General features: G+C 46.4%; 1 protein-coding gene across 10 annotated transcripts in view; it reads left to right on the forward strand.

Moving 5' to 3' along the window:
• ACER2 (alkaline ceramidase 2) overlaps nucleotides 1–11,980 on the forward strand; it is a 39,859-nt gene that overhangs the window by 11,159 nt on the left and 16,720 nt on the right. For 5 of the 10 annotated variants that reach the window (XR_004780547.1, XR_007709268.1, XM_035558605.2 and 2 more), the window contains exon 5: nucleotides 11,492–11,629. The exons of 2 other annotated variants lie outside the window; for them this stretch is intronic. Coding sequence is in view for 6 of the 8 variants with exons in the window: in XM_035558605.2 (XP_035414498.1) it covers nucleotides 11,492–11,629 (138 nt within the window). In the remaining 2 variants the exon portion in view is untranslated. 3 more of the 10 variants (XM_050716265.1, XM_050716264.1, XM_050716262.1) reach the window with 3 other exon arrangements.

Genomic DNA, 11,980 nt, shown 5'->3' on the forward strand with positions numbered 1-11,980 from the left:
ATATGTATTGTTGTAGGTGAACAATTGCCTTATGGGTCAGGCTAAAAGGGTTATAGTAAATGGGGTGACATCAGGCTGGCAGCCAGTCATTGGTGGTATTCTGCAGGGCTCCATTATGGGGTCAGTTCTCTTCAATGTTTTCATAAATGACTTGGATGTAGGAATTGAAAGTACACTAAGTTTGCAGATGACACTAAATAGGGAAGAACTATTGATTCCCCCAGGGTAGGGAGGCCTTTCAGAGAGATCTTGACAAATTAGGGGGCTGCGCAGTCAACAACAATATAAAGTTTAACAACAGCAAGTGCTGAATTCTGTACCTGGGACAGGGCAAGCCTGGTTGTGTGTACAGACTGGGGAACAAGAGACTGGAGAGCAGCCCCACAGAGAGGGACCCGGAGTTCTTGTTGGTGGCAAGTTGAACATGAGCCAGCAGTGTGCTGGGGCAGCCAGGAGGGCCAACTGTGCCCTGGGGTGCATCAGGCACGGCATTGCTAGCTGGTCGAGGGAAGGGACTGTCCTGCTCTGCTCTGTGCTGGTGTGGCCTCATCTTGAGTACTGCGTGCAGTTTTGCGTGCCACAGTGTAAGAAGGGCATAAAAGTATTAGAGAGTGTTCAAAGCAGTGCTGTGAAGATGGTGAAGGGTCTAGAGGGGAAGATGTGGGGAGCAGCTGAGGTCCCTTGGTTTGTTCATCCCAGAGCAGAGGAGGCTGAGGGGGAGGCCTCATGGCGGCCTGCAGCTCCCTCAGAAGAGGAGTTGAGGGGCAGGTGCTGAGCTCTGCTCTCTGGGGACAGCAACAGGACCCTGTATTGGGTTTATCTGTCAGGGTTTTGGTAGCAGGGGGCTGCAGGGGTGGCCTCTGTGAGAAAAATCCAGCGGCTGCCCCATGTTAGATGAGGGCCAGTTACAGGTGGCTCCAAAAGGGACCTGCCGCTGGCCAGAGCCAAGCCAAGAAGCGATGTTGTTTGCACCTCTGTGAGAGCAGATTGAAGAAAAGGAAAATAACCTGCTGCACAAAAGCAGCTGGGAGAGAGGAGTGAGAGCCAGCCCTGCAGCCCCCAAGGTCAGTGCAGCAGGAGGGCAGGAGGTGCTCCAGGCACGCAGCAGCAGTTCCCCTGCAGCCTGTGGAGAGGCCCCAGGTGGAGCAGGCTGTCCCCCTGCAGCCCATGGGTCCCACACGGAGCAGATCTCCACGCTGCAGCCCCCCCGTGGAGGAGCCCCCGGTGGAGCAGGTGGATGTGGCCTGGAGGAGGCTGCGGCCCATGGAGAGCCCCCGCAGGAGCAGGCCCCGGGCCGGAGCTGCAGCCCGTGGAGAGGAGCCCACGCAGGAGCAGGGGTCAGGGGGGAGCTGCCGCCCACCCGTGGGGGACCCGTGCTGGAGCAGTTTGCTCCTGGGGGATGGACCCCGTGGTACGGAGCCATGTGGGAGCAGTGCTTGAAGAGCTGCTGCCTGTGGGCAGCCCCCGCAGGCTCAGTTCAGGAAGGACGGCATCCCGTGGGAGGGAACCCACGGGGAGCAGGGGCAGAGAGGGAGCGTGAAGGAGTGGCGGAGACGAAGTGTCAGGGACTGACCGCAGCCACCATTCCGCTGTGCTGCTCAAGGAGGGCGTAGGAGAGGGTAGATCTGGAAGGAAGGTGTTTTTTTTTCTTTTTTTTTTTTTTTTGAGTCACTACTCTAGTTTGTTAGTAATAGGTAATAAATTACGTTAATCTAGCTTATGCTGAGTCTGTTTTGCCCCTGACAATAACTGTTGAGTGATCTTCCTGTCCTTATCTCAACCCTTGAGCCCTTTCAATCGTATATGGGAATATACCCTTTCCCTTTGAGGAGGTGGAGTGAGAGAGTGGCCATGGTAGAGCATAGCTGCTCAGCTGAGTAAAAGTATCACAGACCTGAGGGAATGGCATGGAGCTGGGACAGGGGAGGGTCAGGCTGGGTGTTAGGAAAAGGTTCTGCACCCAAAGGGTGGTCGGGCACTGGGACAGGCTCCCCAGGAAGGTGATCATGGCACTGAGCCTGTTGGAGTTCAGGAAGCATTTGGATGATGCTCAGACATATGGTCTGATTTTTGAGTGGTCCTGTGTGGATCCAGGAGTTGGACTTGATGATCCTTGTGCTTCCTGTAGGTCCCTTCCAACTTGGGATATTCTCTTACATGCTGCATCTGTAAATGTCCATCAAAATAAATGAGTGAGACAAAATGCCTGCATTTTAACTGCTTCTGTTAGAACAGGGAACTTTTCCTGTTTCCCACCTTTGCCTGTTCTGCCACTACTTCCCCATAGAGTGGAAGCCTCTGCTAGTAATGCTTTTTTGAAGTGTTCTTGAGTCTTTTCTTGTTAGATGTCCTGCTAAGCAGCAGCTATTTCTGTTGTCAGAGAAACTTGGGAAACAGCACAGAAGTTAGCTGTGGAGATGAAGAATTCTAGTGGAGGCGTCTCATTTTGATGAAAGCACCAGGAAACCACTGGCAGAGCAATAGGAGATTTGATTGTGTCAGTGAGCAATCTATGTGACCTCTCTACAGTCCAGTTTTTGAGGCATGAGCTCCTGAGTAACTTGAGAGGATGAATGGTTAGTGTCTTATGGATTTAAATACTATTGGATTATATCTGGGAATTCACATGGCTACATGTACTTGCTTTTTGAAATTCTGTTGTTGAAACTCACTGACCTTGTGAAAGGTCATTATTCATTAAAATGTGTGGAATTTACCTGTTTTTTTTAGAATTATGGACACAATCAAACCTTCTTCTGAAATGATGATTCAAAAGGGACCTAGAGTGACGTATGGCCAATTGTGTGTCAAGATGATGTAATACCTATGATGTTTCTTGATGAATTCCTAAATGTAAAAGGCAAATAATTGTACATTTGACTGAGAACAGCCATGCTGTTCACTGGGAAATTTAAATGAGATAAATACTTGTAAACCCAGAGGGATTGACTCATCTCTTTTTCAGAAGAAAAAGATAGCATAAGTATTATGTAAAATGCCTGTGATTCTCCTATTCTCCACTACCATAGTAGATGGTAGGGGGCTACATACATGAATCCTGCAGACTACAGTGGATCTTAGTCTGTGAAACAGGTATTCTGGGAAGGAAGGAGAAGAGCCTTTAAAGTAGTTTCTTCTGTTCCATGCTGAAGTTGGTGTTTTGCTCTAATATGTTGTGGTGTTCTCTTTCTAGGCTGCTGTAAATCTTGTACTGAATTTTGGTGAATCAAAAACACTTTATTTTCAAATGAGAATTTTCTGCCTCTCATTCATCCTTGGTGAGGAGAGACTGTTGTCACTAAAGAGCATTATGCTCTTAAATGCAGAACTAGTAGGTTTGACACCCTGCTTGGAAGTACTGTGGGTGTGAGATGATGAAAACAGCAAAAGGTGGTTAAATGTGTACTTGCTCCTGAAAAACAAGGAAATCGTAAAACTTAATTCTTATTTCTGTCCAAAGCAATCCCTTCATGTGCTTCACAGAAAAAGATTGAGCTCTCTTAGGGGATGGGATAATGGAGAAAGCAGATGAGGATCCTGTTGTTTGCAGTTCCAAGCCAAGAACAATGGAGATTATAGTAATCATTAAATGAGTATGATTTAGTGGGTCATCGTCACTATCTCCCTGAGCAGATAGATGGTAAGGTGTTGTTGCTCAGCTGACATCTGAATCTTGAGCAGTGAAGGCTCACCCTACCTTCAAGCCTGTCTGCTCGTATTTGATTCTCCTACTAGATATCTAGATGTGGGGGAACCCTACTTCATTGTCACAGCTTGCTCTAAGTTATCTTTTTCCCTTGATTAAAAGGTTAAACTTGTTAAAAGTTTAAAACACTTATTAGGGTGTAAAGGGAGATATCTGTGTCAAAATCAAGTTGTTAATCAACATCCAGCAACTGCACTGGTGTGAAGAAAAGCTGTTATGTTTTGTTGGGGATGCAATGACTTTGGAAGGTAATGCTGTTGGAAGTGTGTACCAGCACAGTCCCTCAAATAGCAAATGCCTGGGGTACACCAGTGTTTGAAGAGGCTCCTGTATTAAAATAGTGGCTGGTTGTGTTAAAACAGAGAACACCGTGCATTGCGTAGGCAAAAGGGACTAACGAAAATGCAAGCTTTTGTGGTCTAGTTTCTTTTAGACTGAGCTAGGGTATGAGCATGTCACATCAGGATGAACAGCACTTTAGACCCCTAGCTGACAGTTTCCATTTCAGTGCTTCTTTTAATGGTCAGTGAAAGTGTCTATACAGAAGTAAAAGTGACTGTTTTTTGTCTTGCCAGTGTCCAGGTAGTGTTTGCAGTGCCTTTCTTCACTATGGTAAAAACAGTGGCAGGTATGTAGCTTTGCAGTTCTCTTGTTGCCTTAGCATGCATTTCCTCAGCACATAGGAAGTATGATTACAGCAGGAGCTGAAGAATCTACGATGGGTGATCACAGAAAACCCAGCAGTGTTGCACAGATTAACAGTCTGTGCTCAGCTAATTGTGATTGACTTTTTCTGCCTCAGAGTAGTGTTTTGCAGCACACCCTGCAGCGTCTAGTCTTAAGGTATAAACTTAAGGTAATAAACTGCAATTCCTGATGGTGGTACTAACCTGTCATTACAGTCTGTACCATTTCTATAGCTGATCTCGTGATAGGAAAGTTTCTTTCAATAAGCTTTCATTTTTCCTTTGCAACCTTGAACTCTTTGAACCATGCAGGTTACTTGTTCTTTCTTCCTGGTATTCAAACTACTCAGATGTTGGCAGGCATGGTCACTGACTAAATGAGCTGTCTATTTGAGGTCAAGCCTCTTATCTTAAATGGGATGCAAGTGCACATGTTTGTTTATATCCTTCAGACAGGTCCAGGAAAGTCTACATATTCTCAGTACACATACCCTCTGCTCTGTCAGAATGCAGAAATGCCCAGAGTAGCAGTCTAGTTTTACTTTTTGAAAGGGAGGAGGATTAGTAAACCAGTATAATTTTACTTACAAAACTGTGCCAAATCGTGGGTATGTTTCTTAGTGGGTTGTCTCGCAAGAGAAAGAATTCTTGTACCTATGCCCTGGAACTTGGTACGCAACTCAAAAATCTCCTTATCCTTTTCCTCATGCTCTTTATAGCCTTTATAGCCTATTAAAGACACTATTTCAGAGGAGGGAGAAAGATACCTTTTTTACTGTTTTCAGCACAGGCCATCTTGAAGCTATCGTGGGCCAGCCCTGTCTCCTCTAACGGTGTGGTTTTAGTTGTCAAATGGATTGCAGAATTCAGTTCCAAGAAAAAAGTCACTTTGATTTATATGCTATGTGAAATACTGTTTTTTCTTTTTTTTTTTTTATGGAAGTCATGTAGGTGTCTTTGTCATGGAAACAACTATTGTAATATCTATTTCTGGAGGAGATTAGAGTTTAGACAGTAGTTGAAGCTGTTTTTTTTCTTTTTTCTAATAAATAAAGATAGGTGTGATGATTTTGAATGTGTCATTATTTATAGATGCCTTAAGAAGGTAATGCCAGACCTTGAAGCCAGCTTGTGAAAAAGAAGAAAATTAGCTTGTCAACATTACTAAGTAGCAGGTAGCTTTTTTATTATTAATCCGATACCTAAAAAGGAGCCTCCCACTCACCCGTAGGAGTTTCTTAATCCCTAAGCCTGTTAAAATGTCAACTGAAACAGCATTTTGAGAGTGAAAAATATCCAATGGATTTGTGGGAAAAGCTGCAGATTTATTTTAGCTTGCAATACATCATAGCCATGTAGACTGCTGTACCGGCAGTGTATGTTCGTACACATACACTTCGTGTATGTTTCTGATTTTCCTGAATGCCTAGCTAGACTTCGTTAGCAAAGCCGTGGCAGCAGTTGCAGTTCTGTTTTTCCACCACAGAGAGGCAGGAGGTATTATATATCGGTATCCTTGTTGCTGGTTGATACTAAGTAATTAAGAGATCATCTCACACCTGAGGAAGGATGTAATGAAAAATTTTGTCTTGGGGACACAGTTGGCATTACTACTTCACTGACAGTGAGTATAGCCTGTAGCTTGTAAGCTGCATGCAGCCGTGGAGACAATTAGCTGCTAATGTTGGAAAAAACAGAACTCTGTAAATGTATCAAACTAGAACAACAGATTTCAGACTGCCAAATATTTGGTGTGGAAGAAAGAAGAACCAAAGAGCATTTTGGTTTGTGCTGCACTGTGTATGAGAAGACTGTATTATTCATTTGTCAAGGACAGTTGCATATAAAGATGATCAGGGACCATAAATAGCACAGCAGTGCACAGGATAAAGAAGTGCTTTCATATTCCTACTCACTCCTCCAGAGGTACACATTTTGATTGTGATTGCTTCTGAGTGTCACAAGGTGAAGTGTTCCTTTATAGTATCAATTTGCCAGGCTTCACTCATCTCCCACATGAGGTAAATCAGCATGGGAGAAGAAAGGTGATTTGGTGTCAAGTCTACTGGGGTGACAGGATTGAAGTCTACAGAGCAGAGAGGAAGGCTGACTGTTGATCTGCTGAGGGGGAAAAAGCGTGGAAACATTCTCAATAACTTTTTGGAAGAGGTGTAAGAAGATGGGTGTAGATAAGAGGAGCCCCTCTTGAGGACCTTGGGACAGAGGATGGTGCTGTGGGGCACCTGGCATTGACTTATTTTCCTGTTAGGATGTACAACAAGGCAGGGGCTTGTAACCCCCAATGAAGGCTGAATTTTCCTTATTGTTCTGTCTGGACAATTGGCTTGACTCTTGATATGTAGCTCAGGCAAGTAACTTTAGACAAATTACTTGGGTGGGGCTCGGGTGAGAGACTTCGCTAAGAAAGTCAAGCGCCTGGTACGGCCCACCAACTACTACCTGCTACTGGTCTTTCAGGCTGGTAATGACGAGGTAGCAACGAGAAGTCCGAGAGCGATCTAAAGGGACTTTAGGGCTTTGGGGCGACTACTTAAAGGATCAGGGGCACAGGTTGTGTTTGCCCCTGTCCTTCCGATAGGGGGGATCGATGCTGACAAACAGACTCATCACATTAACACGTGGCTTCGGAATTGGTGCAACCGGCAGAATTTCAGGTTTTTTGATCACGGGAAGGTCTACGCGACACCAGGCCTGCTGGCAGCAGATGGGATGCGCCTCTCTCAGAGAGGGGTGTGAGGATTTTTGCTCAGGAGTTGGCAGGGCTGGTAGGTAGGGCTTTAAACTAGAGTCGAAGGGGGAAGGGGATAAAACCAGGCCTGCTGGTGATGAGCTAAGGGATGGTGTGCTAGAATCAGAGGGACTGTGTGCTAGTGAGGCCCTTCGGTTGGCTACACAAGGTGCTGTGTGTAGGGAGGCGCATTTGAAGTGCTTCTACACAAACGCACGCAGTATGAGGAATAAAATGGATGAGCTAGGAGTCTTGGCCCAGTCCCGCAGCTACAACATCATCAGCATAAGCAAAACCTGGTGGGATGAGTCCTGTGGCTGGTGTGCTGCAACAGATGGTTACAGGCTCTTCAGGAGGGACAGGCAGGGTAGGCGAGGTGGTGGGGTGGCGATGTATGTGAAGCACGGGCTGGACTGTGTGGAACTTCAAGTTGGCGATGGCAAAATTGAGAGCCTCTGGGTAAGGGTTAAGGGACGAACAAATAAAGGGGATGTCATTGTGGGAGTCTATTACAGACCACCTGGCCAGGATGACAACGCCGATGAATTATTCTTTGCAGAACTAAGAGATGCCTCGAGATCAACTTCCGTTGTCCTAATGGGGGTTTTCAACTTGCCAGATGTCAACTGGGATCACCACACGGCTGACACGAGCAAGTCCAGGAGGTTCATAAAGCACCTAGATGATAACTTCTTGGTGCAGGTGCTAAGGGAACCGACTAGGAAATGTGCCCTCCTCGATCTGTTGCTGGAGAACAGAGAGGGTCTTGTGGGAGATGTGGCAATTGGCGGCCATCTCGGTCATAGTGACCATGAAGTGGTTGAGTTTAGAATTTATAGTGACAGAAGGAAAACTGCCACCAAAACTTCAGCCCTGGATATGGGGAAAGCAAATTTCAGGCTGCTCAGGGAACTAGTCAGCAAGGTCCCCTGGGAAACTGCTTTTGAAGGCATTGGCGTCCATCAGTGCTGGTCAATCTTTAAGCACTGCCTCCTAAAAGCACAAGATCAGGCGATTCCAAAATATCGGAAGTCAGGCAAGTGGGGCAGAAGGCCAGCCTGCCTGACCAGGGAACTTCTACTGGAGCTTAGGTGAAAAAAGAAAGTGTACGGCTGCTGGAAGGAGGGTCAGGCGATGAGGAAGGAATACAGGGATGCTGTTCATGTTTGTAGGGAGAAAATTTGTGTGGCCAAAGCCCAATTCGAGTTGAAGCTGGCCAGGTCTGTGGGAGACAATAAAAAAGGTTTTTTTAGATATGTGAACAGAAAAAGGAGAACCAAAGAAAACATAGGTCTGCTACTAGATGGGGAGGGTCTCCTCACAGACAATGACATAGGCAAAGCAGAGACGTTCAACGCCTTCTTCGCCTCTGTCTTCAACACTGATGATGGGCTTCGGGACCCAGGGTGCCCTGAGCTGGAGGACCATGACGGTGGGAATGACAAACTCCCAACTGACCCTGAACGTGTGCGGGAATTGCTGCTCCACCTGGATCCATACAAGTCCATGGGTCTAGATGGGATTCATCCCAGGGTGCTTAAAGACCTGGCTGACGTCATCGCAGGACCTCTCTCAAATTATTTTTCAATGATCTTGGGAATCTGGAGAGGTCCCATTGGACTGGAAGCTGGCAAATGTTGTCCCAATTTTCAAGAGAGGCAAGAAAGAAGACCCTAGCAATTACAGGCCTGTCAGTCTCACGTCAGTGCCTGGTAAAATTATGGAGAGGATGATCCTTGAAGTTAGTGAAGCGCACCTGGGGGACAATGCAGTCATTGGTCCCAGCCAACATGGGTTCATGAGGGGTAGGTCCTGCCTAACAGATTTGATTTCCTTTTATGATAAGATCACCCATCTAGTCGATCAAGGGAAACCAGCTGATGTGATCTTTTTGGACTTCAGCAAAGCTTTTGACACGGTTTCCCATAGGATCCTACTGGACAAAATGTCCAGCATACAGCTAAACAAAAACATCTCATGATGGGTGAGCAATTGGCTGACGGGCAGGGCTCAAAGGGTTGTGGTAAATGGGGCCACATCTGTCTGGTGGATGGTCACTAGTGGGATCCCTCAAGGCTCCATTTTAGGGCCAGTCCTTTTCAATGTTTTTATAAATGATTTGAATGTAGGACTAGAAGGTGTTCTGAGCAAATTTGCCAACGGCACCAAACTTGGAGGAGTTGTGGACTCGGATGAGGGTGGAAAGGCCTTGCAGAGAGATCTGGACAGATTGGAGAGCCGGGCGATCACCAACCACGTGAAGTTTAACAAAAGCAAGTGCCGGGTCCTGCACCTGGGACAGGGCAACCCTGGCTATACATACAGACTGGGCGACGAGACGCTGGAGAGCAGCCCCGCAGAGAGGGATCTGGGGGTTGTGGTTGACAGCAAGTTGAATATGAGCCAGCAGTGTGCCGTGGCAGCCAGGAGGGCCAACCCTATCCTGGGGTGCATCAAGCACGGCATTGCTAGTCAGTCGAGGGAAGTGATCGTCCCGCTCTACTCTGCACTGGTGTGGCCTCACCTCGAGTACTGTGTGCAATTCTGGGCACCACAGTACAAAAAGGACGTTAAACTGTTGGAGAGTGTCCAGAGGAGGGCGACGAAGATGGTGAAGGGCCTAGAGGGGAAGACGTATGAGGAGCGGCTGAGGTCACTTGGCCTGTTCAGCCCGGAGAAGAGCAGGCTGAGGGGAGACCTCATCGCAGTCTACAACTTCCTCTCGAGGGGGAGTGGAGAGGCAGGTGGCCTATTCTCCGTTATCATCAGTGATAGGACCTGTGGGAACGGTGTCAAGCTGAGGCATGGGAAGTTTAGGCTGGACATCAGGAAGAGGTTCTTCACCGAGAGGGTGGTCGCACACTGGAACAGGCTCCCAGGGAAGTAGTCACTGCACCAAGCCTGTCTGAATTTAAGAAGCGATTGGACTGTGCACTTAGTCACATGGTCTAAACTTTTGGGCAGACCTGTGCGGTGCCAGGAGTTGGACTTGATGATCCTTATGGGTCCCTTCCAACTCAGGATATTCTATGATTCTGTACTCTGTCATCCGATTACTAGTAGGTTTGGGAGTGCTTACTGTATACATCACTGACATGAGAAGGGCAGTTCATTGAAGCACAAATTGTCTAGTAGCACTGGAAGGATCACAGATCCCTGGGAAAATCACTGAGAGTTTAACAATTAACTAAAATCAACCAACCAACCAAACAAAAAGCATGGGGAAAAATCCCAAATCACAGCTTTGTTCTTGCAGAAGGCAGGGAAGCTGAGCTGTGCCTTCCACAGCCACATAGTGCTTGTCACGTCCCAGTCTAGCTTTGCATTATAGATTTCAGTAACAGCAGAGCTACATCTAGTGGCACCAAGAGGCCTAACCTCAGAATAGCAAGTGTAGGCAGAGAGCAGATTATTGACTTCAGTAGCATTTTGGAACTGGAAGATTATATGTATGCCTCCGTTTTCTTCTTGTTTGATTTTTGCTATTTGAGCAAAGCTGCACAGCTCTTAGGATAGTTCCAAGACGTGGGAAAGAACAAAGCATCATATTGAGGAATTAAACTAAGTTTTTGCGTAGACCTGCAACACAGATACTGCTGTGCAAGCAGCCTTGCATCTGTTTTATTCAGTGATGGTCAACAGCAGACCATGCTGTTTGTGACCACAGCAAGTGTCTGTGCTCTTTGTCTTTGTAGTGTGCCTCTGTGTGAATGGGTATGGTTTCTTGTGGAGGGAGAGCACTTCAGCTTAGGCAGTGTGAGGAATTCTGTGTGAGTTGTGGATGCTGGCACCATCTGATGAAGCATGCTTGTTTGGGTCCTCTGGGAAGAGGTTCCTATGCCGTAGTTCTCTGGAACTGCTGCATAGTAGGGGGAAAAATTCAACAAACCAATTAAAAAAACCACCACCAATGAAACAAAAATTCATCCAGTTCCTTTATATTACCAATCTTATATAGTAAAAGTTCAATAGAAGATAGAACATGAACAAATCTGAGCACTTGCTGAGTAGCTGTTTGTTACCAGGCAGGATGTGTAACTAATCACTTGTCCTCTTACATTATCCTCTTAGTATGGGAATGCTTCAGTGTTTCCCCACCATTTGCCCATTGGCATTTAAGACAACGCCCAAAACAGTTACTGATTAAAATGTTTTTGTGACCTCACCAGTGCCTTGTATCAGAGTCATATTTATTGCAAGTAAAGCAGCTCTCTTCAGGACGTTTTTAGTGGAGCCATTTTAAAGGGGTGTGAGGCTTTATAAATCCCGTTTCTGAAATGCATACAGCCAAATAGCATCAGGCAAACTTTGTTTTGTTTTACAACAGCTTCTTTGCATTTTTCTCCTCAGGTGTGAAAACCTGCGTGTGTACAAACTGGGTCTGTTTTCAGGTCTTTGGTGGATGCTAGCACTTTTCTGCTGGATCAGTGACAAAGTTTTTTGTGAGATCTGGTCCTCATTTAACTTCCCCTATTTACACTGTGTATGGTAAGTGTTGTGCATAAACTCCACAGTTTGATTCATACGTGACAGGTCCTCAGCACTGCACCATTCTGTGCTGTGTGCGTAGGCTGCTGCTGGCTATTTCTGGTTAGCGCTAAACAGATTTACTGATAAAATTGTGAGCCAGGAGCAAGTCTCACGCTATCCAGGGTGGCAGATTTAGGAAGCTCTTTGGCCTGATCAGATTCTTCAGGCACTAAGTTGATTAATTGCGACTGAACTTCTTGCTGTATGGGTTGCTAAAAATCCCACAGCACTGCTCAGCTGGAGCAGAGACTATAAAAGCTCAAACATCCACTGTTAGCAGCTGGATATGAAGTGGGAGCAGTGAACAGC

This window comes from Cygnus atratus, chromosome Z (assembly GCF_013377495.2).
Source record: "Cygnus atratus isolate AKBS03 ecotype Queensland, Australia chromosome Z, CAtr_DNAZoo_HiC_assembly, whole genome shotgun sequence".
Lineage (NCBI taxonomy): Eukaryota > Metazoa > Chordata > Aves > Anseriformes > Anatidae > Cygnus > Cygnus atratus.